At 45.8% G+C, this 16,631-nt stretch overlaps 1 protein-coding gene across 1 annotated transcript in view; it reads right to left on the bottom strand.

Moving 5' to 3' along the window:
* The window catches only part of WDR91 (WD repeat domain 91), a 29,649-nt gene that overhangs the window by 5,473 nt on the left and 7,545 nt on the right, over nucleotides 1-16,631 (bottom strand). Inside the window, exons 5-12 of the mRNA XM_015421310.1 lie at nucleotides 13,730-13,869; nucleotides 11,944-12,121; nucleotides 10,750-10,908; nucleotides 4,844-5,043; nucleotides 4,363-4,513; nucleotides 4,012-4,106; nucleotides 3,178-3,346; nucleotides 1,241-1,349 (exon numbers count right to left, since the gene is read on the bottom strand). Coding sequence (XP_015276796.1) covers nucleotides 1,241-1,349; nucleotides 3,178-3,346; nucleotides 4,012-4,106; nucleotides 4,363-4,513; nucleotides 4,844-5,043; nucleotides 10,750-10,908; nucleotides 11,944-12,121; nucleotides 13,730-13,869 — 1,201 coding nt within the window. The remainder of the gene's footprint in view (nucleotides 1-1,240; nucleotides 1,350-3,177; nucleotides 3,347-4,011; nucleotides 4,107-4,362; nucleotides 4,514-4,843; nucleotides 5,044-10,749; nucleotides 10,909-11,943; nucleotides 12,122-13,729; nucleotides 13,870-16,631) is intronic.

Below are 16,631 nucleotides of genomic sequence, written 5' to 3'. Positions count from 1 at the left end.
GAGCGGGGGGTGGGGGAGACGGGGGGAAACCAGCGGGATGGGGGGAACCAGCGGGATGGGGGGGGAACTTACCTCCTCCTCCTGCTTCCTCCTCTGCCTCATGAGTGTCGAGGTCCCCCCCCTGAGCATCGCTGGTCCCGCCCCTTATATATATATATTTGTGTCTGTGTGCCTGTAAGTCATGGTTGACTTTTGGCGACTCCTAGTGGGGCTTGGACGTTTCACAGAGGTGGCTTACTATTACCTGCCTCTGCATCGGGGCCCTAGTATTCCTTGGAAATCTCCCACCCATGTACTTGCAAGCATCAGCCCTGCTTAGCTTCCAAGATCTGACAAGCTGCCCCATCTCATTCTGACCTGTTTTCTCCTTCCTGTAAAAAGCTACTTTTTACCTAGTCTGTGGGTATGTCTGTCACAGTAGTCTGAGGGAGAGGTGAAAAGGTCAACTACATCACTGTCAAGAGAACAACAGAAGACATGCAACTGTCGAGAAGCCCTGCATGCTATCCTCTTGAAGATTGGGTATCCTTCTAGGTGCAGCAATTCATCTCGGATTTAAGAGCTGTCTATGTGTACAGCATGCACGCCTCGTCTTTAGAAACATTTCAACCATTTGAAAAGAGAAAATATTTCATAGGACTTTTCTTTTATTAAAAGGTAAAGGTTCCCTTGCTTGAAAGCCAGTCGAATCCGACTCTAGAGTTGTGGTGCTCATCTCCATTTCAAAGCCGAAGAGCCAGCGCTGTCCGAAGACGTTTCCGTGGTCATGTGGCCGGCATGACTAAACACCAAGGCGTCCCCCAAATTTCTCCAACAGAAAATTTGGGGGGAAAGGGTCGGGGGGGATGGGACCCCCCCTGAATGTTTCCAGGTTTTTCCCCCCAAAACCTCCATATCTCTAGCCCCACACACATGAGACTTAGGCTGGAGGGAAGGGTGGAAGAGAACACACCCAAGCAACCTCTTAGAATTGGAAGAATCCCAATATTATTCTGGTTTCCATTGGGAATATTTGTTTAAAGTGTTATTGTAAGCTGCCTTGAAACATGAGGAAAGGTGGAGTAGAAATTTTTTAAAGAGTAAATAACAAATAAATAAATAAATTGCTGGTTGTTCCCAGAGTGCCAGCACATGCGCCAACCTTGTGGCTGCCCCACAGGTTGAGAGCTCAGGATATGAGAATGTAGACTAAGCATTTGTACCAAGGGCAACCAAGCTGTAGCCCACGCTCCCACTTTACCAAAGAGACGAATGATGCCATCGGCTGCTCCAGTGACCAGCAGATTTCCATTGTGATTGAAGGCTGTGCAATTTATAGCAATGGGCTCCGGTTCAAGTGAAAACTGAAGCTGGAACAGAACAGGAACAACAACAAAAAAAACATTAGGAGAACTTAATTATGTGTCCTTTTCCCTAGAAGCTTTGTTTGTCTGGCAGATACCCAGGGGAGCAGTTAACTCTGCAGGGTCAGGTTACTCCAGCAACTACTGTAGCTATTAACTCCATCTGGCTTCCTGTTTCCCTGATCAGCTCCAGGCCCATAGGGAATCCAAGACGTTCTGGCCAAGGCAGCCAATCTGTCTCTCCACAGTACAGCTTCTTCCCACTACTGAAGGCAGAGAATGGTTTTCCCCCAGACTTTTAAATCGCCCCACCTCTGTTTAGAGAGAAAAGATCTGTCCTTAGACTCATGGGCGAGCAGAACATCTTTTGTGTAGATAAGGACCTGTAATCCTGCTGTAAAACAAATCCACACACTGGTCTGGGCGCCTAGTGGCTGTCCTTGGCCACCACTTCCACCACTCTGAAACAGAGGAAGAAGGGCTCCATTCCGTTTCCCTGTCATTTTAGTTTTCCTCCACTGGGCAAAACTGAACTACTTTAAAAAATTGCCATCAAGTGAAGCTGACTTCTGGCAACCCCTTCAAGCAGGGCTTGAAGGCGAGGACATTCAGAGCCGGCTTGCCGTTGCCTACCTCTGCATCACAGCCCTGGTATTCCTTGGAGGTCTCCCATCCAAATACTAGCCTGCTTAGCTTCTGAGATCTGACGAGATCGGGCTTGCCTGGGCTATCCCTGTCAGGGCTAAGCTGAACTACCTTTTGACTGCTGATCCTGGCACTTACAGGGCGCATGAGATGTAGGCAGGTCCCCAACACAACAAGAGATGAGGAGCAAGATGGAACTAGGTCTGGGACCAGGGCCAAGCCAGTGGGTGGGAGGATGCTCCAGCTGAGGTGGCCAGATGGGCTGCAGAAAAGTCTCTTGACCCTTTAATACAGTTTTAAACTGCAGAAACTGGCCACTAAAGCTTTTCATGGCATGGAGGTAAACAGTGTCCCATTAAGCCTCTATTAAAGAAACGGGACCTTTTTCTCAAGGCCAGACAGCCTTTGCTATGGCAGGAGGACACCAGGGAGAATCGCAGGCCACAGTGGAGGGGAAATGGGAACATCTGAAGGCAAGACATGAGGGGCTCGTGAGGGGAGGAATGTTCTGGTAAATAATCCAGTGAGCCAACAGGAATGGCACCCAGTTGGTATAGCACAGTGACTAGGAGACAGAGCTGGAATGTACAGAGTTGCCAATTCAAATATCACTGCAGCCACAAACTCACCAGGTGGCCCAAGGCAAGCTACTCAAGAAGACTTTCAGTCTCAGCCACTCGTTGGCACTATGGGGACAATACTGGTTTATCTTGCATGGCTGTTGTAATGATTATTGAAACTGCTATTATTACTTGGCATTTCTATAGTGCTGATTCTAATTATTATTATTATTATTTAGTGCAAAAGGGACACGGGGCAGGGGCTCCATTATGTTACCCTGGATATGAGATTTTTCAGAAGGCTCCTGAGGTCTTGCCAGATGAAAGCCGCATACCCAAGCCCAACATTTTAAGACATGCTCAGGCGGCCACAGTGGGTTATTCTCCTGCCTGCTGGTCACTGGCACAACTCAACAGTAAAGTTAATGGAGACCCAGCCTCATTCAGCTGTTCAAGGAACATCATCTGATCTCAAGGGGAAGGAGACAAAAGGGGTGGGGAGAATCTGGCTAAATACAGCGTGTTCACTGGTGTTGATCATTAACGAAGTCTTAATGAGCTACAAAATGAGGGAAAGATGCCCTCCACTTTTTCCTAGAAATTAGGCTGGAAGAAAAAATACCAGATACCTGCTGTTTCATGGTTTTTGTGTCCCATAAAAGCAGTTTCCCAGGCACTTGGTTTGTGCCTTTCCCTCCAGAATCTGGAGCTACCAGGTCCGGATGGCTGACCAGCCCAGATGCCGCAGCAGAGCAGACAAAGGAGGCACCACTAGGGCTGCAGGCCAGGGAGAGGATCCTGAAATGTAAAACACCACGTGAACACACACACAGCTCTGTCTCTCTGCACAAGATAACTACTGAGTCAGAAGGAAAAGCTGCCATTTTCAGTTTCAGTTAAAGCTCCAGTAGGCCCACAAAAAGTCACCCCGTCCAGGCTATAAGAAGCCCCACGCTATGCCGGAAGCCATGAACTACCTGGGCCTCAGGGCATCTCTCAGCTTCTCTTAAGTGACACGTGCATAAACTACCGAGAGCAGCCACCAATGACAAAATGTGAGCTGAGAGAGGGCACAGGTTAGCTGGGGGCTTATCACACACATGCAGATTAGGAGTATGTTAAAGATTGTAGCCTCTTGTAACATTCACATTCTCTCAAGCTGGAGCAACAGAAGCATGGGTCCCCAGATGCTACCGCTCTCCCCCAAAGCCCACTAGCTCTTCCCAACAGGCAGAGAGATCATTCCGTCTGTCCTCCATCTTACAGGAGAAAGAGGTGCTTCCGAAGAGCCCAGGAGGCATCGCTACTAGAACAAAACAAAGCTCAAAAAGAGATAGGCGGATGGAGCCTCTGAAACAGCAGCCAGGCAGCACCACAAGGAGTAGCAATGCAAGTGGGTTGCAGTACCAAGCAATTCATTTTACAACTACCAAAGGTGAAGGGATCTTGGCTCAGAAGGTTACCTGGGCATGTCTTCATCAATGCTGATTTCACAGAGATTCTTCTTGGCCTCCGTATCATAGAGACGAACCGTCCCAACTCCACTACCCAGCAACAACTGCAACCAAAACCATCTCTCAGAAGGTATCTGACATCTACTAAATACACAGAAACAGCATCAACTGCCCTGACAAGTCACAGGAAGGGAAATATTACTTATACAAAAGTTATTGGAAAAACCGTGCGATATAGCTTAGGCCCACCCAAAAGCCCTGGGACATCCAAGGCAAAAATTAGCTGCAGAGACTCTCAAAGACACGGAGATTGCAGTTACTTCAGTAGCCATTTCCATTACAACAATTCCAGCTACTTACCAGCCTGTCCCGTTTGGTAGCCCACTCCAGGGAAAGCAGGGGAGATTTGGAAATCGAAGAAGCTTTGGTCTGCATGATGGGATTGAAAGACCACACCTTGATGACCCCATCCACGTCCAAACTGGCCACTCTTCGCCCAGAACAGTCAACACTAAATGGAGAAGTAGATTACGCAATTATCCCTTGTAAACGTTCATGTTTACAGCCACCTCTTCCAACATGTGACCAAGTCAGTCATTCCTTCTATGTGTATCTACGCAAGTCCCAGATATTCTCTATTGGAAATTAGCACTGTTCTCCTCATAGGGAGAACCCTTTGCTAAAATAGGCTGTGAACTCAGTCATGGTTGGACACTGGAGCTGAGAGATTGGGCCTTGACTGAGGCCATCCTTGGGTTAAACCTACCCATCAGCCCAGAACTCCAGTCTTCACCAAAACCACAGTGGCCCACTCCTTCCCCCAAAAGAATGCATCGCTTACCGGCAATGCATGATGGACGAATGGTGCTCTCCATACTCTTCCTGGCTCAAGACAATGAACGGCTGCTCCTGCCTGATCCCTCCAGTATCCAAGCTTGACCCAAAGGTTTTCGTTAGGGTTTCCGTCTGCTCTGTGTGTGGCTCGACAGGCGTCTCCATTTCGGTGGGAAGAACCTCCAGCTTCCGCTCTGTGGTCTGTGCCTAAACCAAGAGAAGGACCCTGTGTATAGTACAGCAAGTCAGGAGAATCAGTCAAGCTGTTCACATGCGTCTCAGTGTGCTACAGAGCCAGAGTTTTACTGCACCACGTCAGCAGCTAAACCGCCACCAGGCACACTGAGGGTAATAAGCAGCAAATCCCTTGGCGGGGAAGAGCTCAGTTGGCCTGTAGCACCACCTGCACCTGCTTTTGGGGGAACAGCACCTCATGTGAAAAGCAAGGACAGACCCAGAAGACAGCTGTGCCCTCAGTTTGCAGCCTTCACTGCAAAGACATCACTCCATACCTAACCAGGATTAGAAGAGTCAGAGAGGAGGTCCAAGTGTAGCATTAAAGGCCTACACCTGAACTGAAAATACTTTCGCCATTGACTGGCGTGTGAGGAAAGGCTGGGAAACAGTGCATAAGAGATAACGGCTGCATTTGCTTTATTTGATTCGTGAACACACATAAACTTGCCTTATACTGAATCAGTCCTTTTCCTCCATCAAGATCATTATTGTCTACTCAGATCAGCAGTAGCTCTCCCGTGCATTAGGTGAGGGTCTTTCACATCACCCACTACCTGATCCAACTGGAGAAGCTGGAGATTGAACCTGGAACCTTCTGCATACAGAGCAGGATGCTCCATCACTGAGCCACAGCCCCCTCCCCAAGAGTGGTCAAAAGAGGAGGGGAGCCCTCTCTTGTAGGTTGGGGGCTTCATGCTATTTCATGATGTTTGTGAAAAGCAATATCAAGGACTAGGTGGCTAGTCCCCCTGCAACACCATACACTCCATGGGGCCACTAGCACTAACATGGGGACTGTCCAAGCATGGGTGACAGAATATATTAAGCTACCTCATATTGAGTTCCACTGGTCCACCTAGCAGCACTGTCTACTCTGCTAGACAGTGACTCTCCTGCAAAGACCGACTTTGTCCAAATCCTGTTACCTGAGCAACTGCCCAGGATTGAACTTGGGACATTCTGCATGCAAAGTAGGTGCTCTACCCCCCCCCCCCCCCGAGGCATGGCCCCTTGCCAAAGAGCCAGTTCTGCATGAGAGGAATTCTGGATTTTTCACATTTAAATACTTATCTTCAACTTTCCTGGCCTGCTGAGAATAAAGAGTAAGAACATTGATTTTTTTTTTATAAACATTAAACAGCTTGGTATTCTACCAAGACTCAAACAGGGCAGAAACAGCCCTCTTGTTTTGTTCTGACATTTGAAGGGCATGCGTGACATCAAAGCCTTTCATGAAAAACTCAGCAAACACCTAAAGAAATAAAAAAATAAAAAGGAAAGTGCTTAGGAGAGTCAAGACGGCCAAAGTCCTCTTAAGGTACCAGGTGGAAGAGCATTTTTTATTTTATTTTATTACTATTTATTTCATTTATATCCTGCCCTATCCCACAAGTGGGCTCAGGGCAGCTTACAGCATAAAATCCATAAAACAATAAAACCAATGAAACAGTAGATGGCACAATAGACAACAACAACAAACCCCGTGCCTCAGATCAGGTGAATAGAGGAACTTCAGAAAACTCCAGTGCCCAATAGAATTATCTAAAACAGCAAGGCACTGGGAAGGGGCCATAAACAGGGGAGGCCAGAAAGGCTGAATGTTCACCTCCTCGACTAAAAGCCTGGTGGAACGGCTCCATTTTACAGGCCCCACTGAATGGTAGTAAGCAATGCTCCCTTCTAAGCTGTGGAGTCTTGTGAGCAAAAATTCTACTTTGTGAGTTACTGGCATTAAAGTTGTGAGCGAGAGATTTGGCTGCTGTATAAATTAGTTTGCTTAGGAGCCCTCCTTCCTGAGCTGAGACAAAAATGTGTGAGCCGGAGGATAAAAAACTGTGAGCTAGCTCACACTAACTCAGCTTAGAGGGAACACTGGTAGTAAGTCCTGCAGGGCCCTGATCTCAGGTGGGAACATGTTTCACCAGGCTGGGGCAAGGGCCAAAAAAGCCCTTGCCCTTGTTGAGGCTAAGTGGACATCCCTTGGGCCGGGGATCACCAGGAGGTGTTGGTCAGAAGAGCATGAAGCTCCCTGGGGCTCATATGGGGAAAGGCAGTCCCATAGGTATGATGGTCCCAGGCCGCACATGACTTTAAAGGTCAAGACCATAACCTTGAACCGGTTCAAAGAATCACAGAATGTTAGAGTTGGAAGGGACCTTGCATGTCATCTAGTCCAACCCCCTGCACTCTGCAGGAGCATAGCCGAAAGACAGCCCTACAACATACCCGGAAGATGGTCGTCCAGCCTCCGATTGAAAACGTATAGGGAAGGAGCATCTACCACCTCCTGAGGCAGTCTGTTCCACTGCTCAACCACTCTTACAGTTAGGAAGTTTCTCCTGATATTTAGCCGGTAACAACTCCCTTGTAATTTCCACGCATTAGACCTAGTCTTGCAATCCGGAGCAAGAGAGAATAGATCTGCTCCATCTTCTACATGACAGCCCTTCAAATTCTTGAAGACTGCAATCATGTCCCCTCTAAGCTTTCTCTTTCCCAGGCTAAACATACCCAACTCTTTCAGCCTGTCCTCATAAGACTTGGATTCCAACCCTCTCACCATCCTCGCTGCCCTCTTCTGGACACGTTCAAGCTTGTCATCATCTGTAATGTATCTAAACCCGACCACATGCGAGTCGAGTTCTCCACGCGGTCATGCGAAACCTCCGAGCTTCTCTCCGGGAGACAATGGCCCGAGCGGATTCTAGCCCACACCAACCAGAGGGCTAGGTTCCTGGTCGGGACCTATGGAACTCTCGGCCACTGTATATAGCCTATCACTGAGTAGGGGGGTGTTCTGGGTTTATTGAGCATATAAGCTGGCCTGCGAGCCGCGGTTTTTCGTCTTGTTCTGTACCAACAATAAAGTATGAGAGCTGAAATGACTTGCCAGTCTCAGTACTTTTCAACATCCTTCCTAAAATGTGATGCCCCAAACTGGAAACAGTACTCCAGGGGAGGCCTGACCATAGCAGAATAAAGCGGAACTACCACCTCCCCTGATCTGGACACAATGCTTCTGTTAATGCATCCTAAGATTGCATTAGCTTTCTTTGCAGCCACATCGCACTGCAGGCTCATGTTTAGCTTGTAATCAACCAGAACACCAAGATCCCTTTCACAGGTGCTGCTGTCAAGCCAAGTCCCTCTCATTCTATATCTGTGCCTTAGATTTTTTGTACATAAGTGTAGGACTTTGCACTTATCTCTATTGAAATTCATTTTATTTGTCTCCGCCCACTGTTCCAGCCTACCTAGATCATTTTGAATCCTGATTCTGTCTTCTTCAGAATTACCAATCCCACCCAGCTTTGTGTCATCTGCAAATCTGATAAGCATCCCCTCTATGTCTTCCTCCCGGTCATTTATAAAAACATTGAACAACACCGGGCCTAGGACCGAGCCCTGTGGCACTCCACTCGAGACTTCCCTTCTTGTAGATGCAGAGCCATTTACGAGCACTCATTGGGTACGATTTTTCAACCAACCATGAATCCATCCAACGGTTGCAGCATCCAGCCCACACTTAACCAGCTTATCCTCAAGGATATCATGAGAAACTCTGTCAAATTCTTTACTGAAATCTAGATATACTATATCCACAGCATTGCCAGAGTCAACCATTTTAGTAACTCTGTCAAAAAAGGAGATAAGGTTGGTTTGGCATGGCTTATTCTTGATAAACCCATGCTGGCTACTACCAATTAACTAATTCTGTTCGAGGTGCTCACAGACAGAGCGTTTAATAATCTGCTCTAGAATTTTTCCAGGTATTGATGTCAAACTGACAGGCCTATAATTTCCTGGGTCCCTCTTTTTTCCCTTCTTGAAGATCGGGACAACATTCGCTCTTCTCCAGTCTTCTGAACATTCGCTCTTCTCCAGTCTTCCGGCACAACACCAGTACTCCAGGACATCTCAAAGATTAGAGCCAGAGGCTCTGAAATAACATCTGATCTCAGTATTTGGTATTATCAGGCCTGAAAAGAATTGCCCTGTCTGGAAATGCCAGTAAGTGTGTTATGTACGCAGACCGCCAGTAGGGGTCCGCGGCAAAGACAGGAGCTTGGCTCCCCTGGACAATAGGAACATTGGATCCTAGTTCCCCCAGCCCCGACCAATAGCCACTTGGGCGGGAAGTTCAAACCCTCCAATGGACTAGGGCTGTGCTGGGTGGGAGTGTATATAGTTGGCCTTGCAGGGCCGTTTTAGTTAGTCTTGTGTTAAGTACAATAAACGTGTGCAAGAGCATGTCGTCGTCCGAGTCCTCCATGCGACGAACCCAGTACTTTTCAAAGTGCCAACTGCTGCCAGAGCAATAAGGGCACACACAGAAGGCGAAGGGTTAAAAAGGCTGATGCATCTCTTTTTTCAGCAAAGTTCTTTAGCAGAGGCTGTTGAAGAAACCAGAACATGGAATAAACTGACTGGTACTTTTAGGGAAACAGCAGCTAGTTAAGAGGAAGGAACAAGATGGTGGTAGTGGTGGTGGTGGTGGTGGTGGTGGTGGTGGGGAGTTTCACAGTGGATGAGAACACAGCGGGTTTCATGGAGATCAGTACTTGAACCAGCAGTGTGTAACTGACTCAAATGATCGAGAGCGGGGATAAACAGTGAAGCAGGTAAGTTTAAATGAACATTTTTGTGGCATTTTTAAAGGCTAACAAAATTTTCCCTAATATAAGCTTCCATGGATTACAGTCTATTGTTTTTAGATGCAACAAATGGATCCTCACTAGACAAAACTTTTATGTAGGAGATATGGGAGAAGAAAAAAAGCAATGTGATATCTGTCTGTATCTGCATAAGTTTTCCCATCAGACTGATGATTTCCACTTCACAGGTCTAACTGCAGTGCCTTCCTTAACAACAACTCCAAAGAGGTAGCCCTTCTAGACTGTTGCAGAAAAAGCAAACAAATCTTCTGGCACCTGAAAGACTAGACAACATTGTATTCCAATGTAAGCTTTTGTGAAGCAGAGACAACTTCGTTCACAGCTTGTGCTTAAGCAACCATCCAAAGGTATTTCCTTGATTAGACTTATATTGTACATAACTGGCCCATAACAGCTTATGCTGGAATAAAATTCTGCTAGCCTGCTGTAGCAAAAATAACCAAGAATTTCTTTATTTGTTCAACTATACCTGCACCCTTCCCGCAAGCGGGAATCCTGCAGCACCTTAAAGACTAACACAGCTACCCCACTGGAATTATCCCCAAACCCGATGACATGGAATGACTGATGACATTTAACAACAAAGTCTATTAAGCAAAAAACAAACCCTACAATCATATGGTCTAAATGGACACTTAACTGCCCAGTAAAGAGAAGACAGAGATGCACTGGAAAGTTCTGGTCAGAAAAGTACAACAGAAGAAGCCAAATACAATATTAGGAAAGATTAGAGAAAGGGATTAAAAATTTAAAAAGCAGTCACTTCATGACCATTTCATGTCATACACCTACAATTAGAGCACTGACCACCTAGGTTCTAGACCACTGGAAGTCCAACGCATGCACACAGAGAAGTAACAGAACAGCCTGCTCACACTCATGGTTAGCATCCCTTAAAGTGAACACCTTGAACATCACTAGAACATCTGCATGTCTGTCATCAAACACAAAAACAACGTGCGACCCTGCAGTCCAATCCATCTCAGAAACCAGCCCCTACCTGGGAAGTTGTTTTAGATAAAAGTTCCTTCCGTTCCTTCCCATGATCCTGGAGGCGCCTTTGACGCTGCTGCAGGGAACTGGACTCCGTTGCCGTCAATCCACCGAAGGGGCTTTTTGTTTCCTTGCAACCACTTGTCACCTCCTTCCCTTTGCTGCTCTGGAAGGCAAGGAGGAGATTTGTCAAGTCTGGGTTCCTTATCAAAATAAAATAACAGTTCTAGTATGCAATAAAACATTGTTTAGCAGCACAGGAAATATTACACATGGTCTCTTTCCTTTCTCCTAACACCTTCACCCTCAGCTTGGAAATAGCACAACAACTAGGAAGGGGGAAAGGGAAACACCTCCATCCCCCACCATGAGCAATGGCTGCTACCCAGGGTTGCTATATGTAAAGATGCCCTTTTTATTTACCTTTAAATAGTGTACTTAGTCACCCCTTCCCAGTGTATCACCCAGGTTAGGTTATTCAAGAAGCTACCTGAAGTGATCTACAAATAATCTCCAGCAAAACTTGAGCTGATGGCAAGAACTTCGGGATTTTTTTTTTTTTTAAATGACTTTACCTTTATAGACAAATGCCGCAAATAGTGGTGCTAGTCTAGAGACAAATTTCTAAAACAGAGTCACGTGAGTCCTCTTATTGGGAACAACCAAAACATCACAAACAAGTGTGTGAGCTTTCACATTCTGTAAAACTCTTCCTAAGGTTGGAGGTGGGTAGGGAACGTTGTAGGCACAGTAGCAAAGCCTGACTAGGTGGTTGCAGTCTTAAAGGAGAAAACAGGACATTCTGCAGAAGAAATTGGATTTGTTTACATGGTGCTAGGTCACATCAAGTTGTTGGGACAAAGGAAAGAAAAAAAATGAGCATTAATGCTTTCTTTGTACCCAGCACCACCCAGCCTGATGAAGCATTCTAAAGAGCACAAAAACCTACATATTGTTTTTTGATGGACACAATTTTGCAATACTTTGGTGGGTCTAAGGAAAGTTACGACGTGACTTTCCCTTTGCATAAATGCCGGGGAAAGGGGGAAGGCCACCGTGCAATGCAGAACTAATGGCAAGACTCTCGACCTACTTCTCAATAAATGGTAATAGAGGGAAAAGGAAGAGAAGTTTCTGTACTATCATTAGAGTCACTGAGATACAAAACATACACACTCTGGCTGCTCTTGCTCCACCTCACCTGGTGATTTGATTGTTCTTTCCTGCCCACCAGTGGCGCACCAGCCTGCGCTGAGGATGTTCCTGCAGTCTGTGTCACTCTAGGGGGACCCCTTTTGCCCTGAGGCAGGAGGGAAGACAGGAATCCCCCTCGAGCCTGAAGAGAGTGCACTGTGCTTCTCTGGCTGCAGGTCATGTCACTGGTGGTGATGGGGAGGGGAGAGAACATGAAGGAGGCAAAGGTAAGGATTCCACATTGAACATAAGCTCAAAGCAGAGGTGTCAAGGACCATTAGTTTGTAAAATAATACCACAATGACTGGTTAACCAAGAGTTTCCAAGGCTATGCTGTCAAGGCTCAAGCTGTCAAGGCTATGCCAGGCTACTGTCCGCCGGTGGACCAACCTCCCTTCCAGATGTGCATAATGAATCTCCGAGCAATTCAGATCCTTACCTGTCACTGCCCTGCCAAAAACATGTCATAATATGAAAACTGAGTTGTGCATATTGATACTTGTCATTTATATGTTCTCCCATTTTCTTTTTCCCTGCCCTCCCTCTGCTCTTGTAGCATCCTTGGAGTAGAGACCTGACTCTTTCGTTTCTTTTTTTGTCTTTTTTCCTTGTTACACTATACCATACCACTACTGGAATATTATGAGCACCATTTATGATTATTTATAAATTCAATTTATAGACCGCCCTCCCCTGTATGCAGGGTTCAGGGTGGTGTACAACAATTCCAATAGCCTCAATTACAGATTAAAATAAAACAATAAAATACAGAACAACTTCAGACGACGCTGAAAGTTAGGCCAAATTGTAACCTTATCCCACAGGGAAAGGAGAGAGATGGGAGTGCCAGGCTAGATGGAAAACCGTTGCTGTCCTCAAAGACATCTCTGCCTTACAGGCCCTGCGGAACTGCACTAGGTTCTGCAGGCCATGGATGTCATTTGGCAGAGAGTTCCACCAAGTCGGGGCCAGGGCCGAAAAAGCCCTGTCTGTGGTTGAGGACAGCCGGATATTTCTTGGGCCAGGGAGCACCAGTAGGTTCTTCTCCCTGAAGGGTAATGCTCTTCAGAGGGTATACCAGGAGAGGCGGTCCCCCTCTCCACGTCACTCAAGCTCCAATACAGCAACAAGCGTAACTCCACATGGTGCGTGACAGCAGTAGGCACACCAAGGAGCATGGCTCCTAAAGCCCTTCTATTAATATCACACTGTGTACTATGTTGGCAACAGCAGAGGTTTCTGGACCCCTTCCTACCCAGCTCACTGGGTCACCTGAAGGTAACAGGGCCGTAACAAAATGAAGCTTGCTATTAAATCAGGCCATGACTTTCTAGCTTATGCACAGTGTAAGCAGGACACTACCATGTGGCAACCACAGCTCCCAAAACGTATGTCAAACACCAGTCTACAGCCCCAAACACAGATAGCTGGTCCCTCTCAAGCAAATATGTGTACCAAGCAGCTCCAAAGCTTCAGTGAGCTGTCAGCACCTCAAGCACAAAAAGTATACATGTGGAGGGAGCCATAAAGTCCTCCACCATTTATTTAAGGAGTTATGGAGCATCTATAAAGGTTGTTACATAAACTGTTCACTAAGTTAGCGTTCAGATCTCTGGTGAAGAGTTAAACAAGGACCCTGGAGGGGGGGGAAATAACTCAGATCGCTCTCCCAGTTCTCTGAAGCTGCCTTTCCAGGCTTGTCAGCAAGCCAACTACAATAAGGGGGGGTTAAGCTCCATCTCCGCCATCCAGCCGTGTGACTCTCTGACCCAGCCTTCAGCCAACAGACTCACAGCTCCGAATCCCCCAGGCGGTCCATGTTGGTCACATAGGAAGGCAGCTTGTGATGAAGGATCAGCTCTTCTTCCTCCTGCTGCTGCTGCTGCAGTTCCTCTTTCTTCATTCGGTAGTACTCCGCCTGCAAGGCAAACAGCTAAAAAAGGGGAAGGGAGAGCAGAGAGAAATGCATCTCAGTTTCCCACCTTGTCAATGCTGCACAATGTTCCTGCCCTCCCATTATCAACATTTCCTACTGGATGCCAGGTCAGGACTATCTCTTCAACCTTTATGCATCAACTAAAGAAGGGCTTTCACTGCAGCAATACAGCTTTGAATTTACTTTCTACCCTAGAAGTCTATGGGAGCCACTCACATCTGGAAGACTCACCCATGGGGGGGGGGGGGACCTGCCTGTGATGACCCCTTTACTGGGGAGGTCTGGTTTCCCTTTAAAAGTGTACTTTATGTTTTTCTCTACTGGGTAATCCAGCTGCCACCAGGAAATTTATAAGGCTTTCCAAGCCTTTATAATATAATATCTATCACTGGGTAGGTATATCGAGGGTTTAAGCTTTCGAGGAACTATGTGGTCTGAGGAAGGATTCTTTCCAGAGCTGGTATACTTGAATGAAATAGGATTTATTTAAAGAAAGCATAAATACGAGGGTAGAACCATGTAACTAGTAAAGTAGGTATAACACACAGTCTGCTCCCTACTGACAGGGATTTTTCCTTAGGTAACTTTGTAACATTTTTTCCTTCAGGCCATATATGGTTACTGTTTCTTTATACTTCAACTTTTCATAACACACACAAGAAGGTCTCTCCTTCAGACCCCAGAACTAAACTCATCCCACACAGAGATGGGTCTCACTCCTCTCATACACCGAACTTCTGCTTCTCTCACAGAAATCAGAACTTAACTGATCTTCATCAACTGTCATATCTAACTGACCCTCTTGATAGACATTCAAATCCTCCACACAGCATCCATTCCAAAAACCCTCCCCCCTCTGTCACTCACCAATCATATCACTTGCCTGATTCCAGCACTCTAGACTTTTAAAGCCACACACACACAGTTAAACATGAAATCATTACATTCCCCCCCTTTTCCTTTAAGTGGAACACATCACTTTGTCCAAAGGGATGGGTGTAGCTTCTTCTGTCTTCATAAAGTTCTACTAGTTTTTATACTGCAAGTTCAGTTCAGTTCCTTCTTCTTGGTTGCCATCAAAGTTTGTGGGTTCCTTAACTTACAGACCCACTCTGCTGGGTTGTTGTTCACTGCTACGTGATGTCCTCTTTTAAATTGATGTCATCTCTAGGATGTATCACGATTGGGCTGAGGTCATCTCTGGGATGTCCAATGGCTGGGCTGATGTCATCTCTGGGATGTCCAAAATCAGCTGGGCTGAGGTCATTGTCCTCTCGGTTATGTTGCACTGCAAGGTTGCATCCATCTTGGCTTTGGTCTTCTCTGCTAGGTTGTTGTTTAGTTTTATTGTTTCCTCTATCTGGAAAAAGTTTCACAAGCTGTGCCTTTTTAGGTCTCTGGCCAATATGCTGTTCTATCATTTCCACAGTCTCTGTAGTAAACTGGCACAGCTGGCATTCATTTGCAAAGTCATTGCCTACCTTGGGGTCAACATTTGCTTCAGGCACTACAGCACAAATTTCTTTTTGCTCCTGCTGCAATGCAATGTCTTCCTTCAGTACTGTATTTTGAGCTCTACTTTCCTTTGCTTCCCCATCTTCCTCAAATAAAATGGATTCACTCTGCAGCTTTTCCGGACTCTCTCTAGAAGGATCAGATATGTTTACCTGGGATTTTTCAGTTACAGCTCTATTGACTTCAACTGTCACCTTTTTATCTACAGTGGTATCAGTACTAGTCTCTTCAGCAGATACATGTTCTAATTCTTCACTAACAGATTCTAACAGACAGGTATTCTGGGTCAGCTTGTTCCCTTCTGCACTAGCAATACTGAGGTCTGAAGAGGCTTGTTTATTTGCAGGTACTTGCAAAGAAATTTCAGATTCCTCCTTTTCCTTTTCAACTTCTGCTGTAACCTCAGATTTAGTCTCTGCATTCAGTTCTAGGATAGGGCTACTGGAAATAACATCAACAACTGGATGCTGGAGTAGTTCAGCAGTTTTCTCTCTGGCTTTTACATTCTTCTCCAATTGATATTTTAAGAATTCTTCATAGCTAGCTTTTGCCGCTGCAATTTCTTTAGCAAAATAGTCTTTCATCCAGACACCAAACGGCTCAATTGACATCTCTTCCTGAGGCCTCTGGCTTCTAAAAATTTTCTCTGTTTCCATAAGTTTGGAATTTTCTCTAACACTGACAGGAGTCTGTGAGTTCTGTCTTTTCTCTGGCTGTAGAAATGTATCAAATGTGTTTGTTGCTAAAATACCTAGAGGCTTGTTTTCTGGGCCTGCTGGTTCCACTTGAGGAAAATCTTTTGAGTCTGTATATTTTTGAATCCTTGCCTCTTTATATTCCGCATTAACAACTGGTTTATCTGAGGGAACTGTGTTGTAGATTTCAGCAGGGTTCCCTCTGGCATCTACATTTTTCTCCAAACAATTTTTTAAGAAGTATTTTGGCATAACTTGAGGAAACTCAAGTTTAAATTCAGGGTTTCTCTCTTTCCTTTTTCCTTAAAGTTTAAGACTCCTTCTTTCTATTTGTAATCTTTCTGCTTTCAATTCTTGTAATTGTAATTCTTTATTTCTAAGTACTGTTTCTTTATCTCTAAGTGCTGTTTCCAATTGCAATCTCTTTGCTTCAAAAATGCTGTCCATCTCTTTAGACCTAAACTCTAATTCTTTAAGTTTAAGTTCAGCTTCAACTTTCCTCTTTTCTCTTTCTCTTTCTCTATTCTCTTTATCCTCTCTATGTTTTTC

Source organism: Gekko japonicus, unplaced genomic scaffold, assembly GCF_001447785.1.
Source record: "Gekko japonicus isolate JY-2015 unplaced genomic scaffold, Gekko_japonicus_V1.1 scaffold443, whole genome shotgun sequence".
Taxonomy (NCBI): Eukaryota; Metazoa; Chordata; class Lepidosauria; order Squamata; family Gekkonidae; genus Gekko; species Gekko japonicus.
This window is presented reverse-complemented; position numbering and strand designations above follow the sequence as displayed.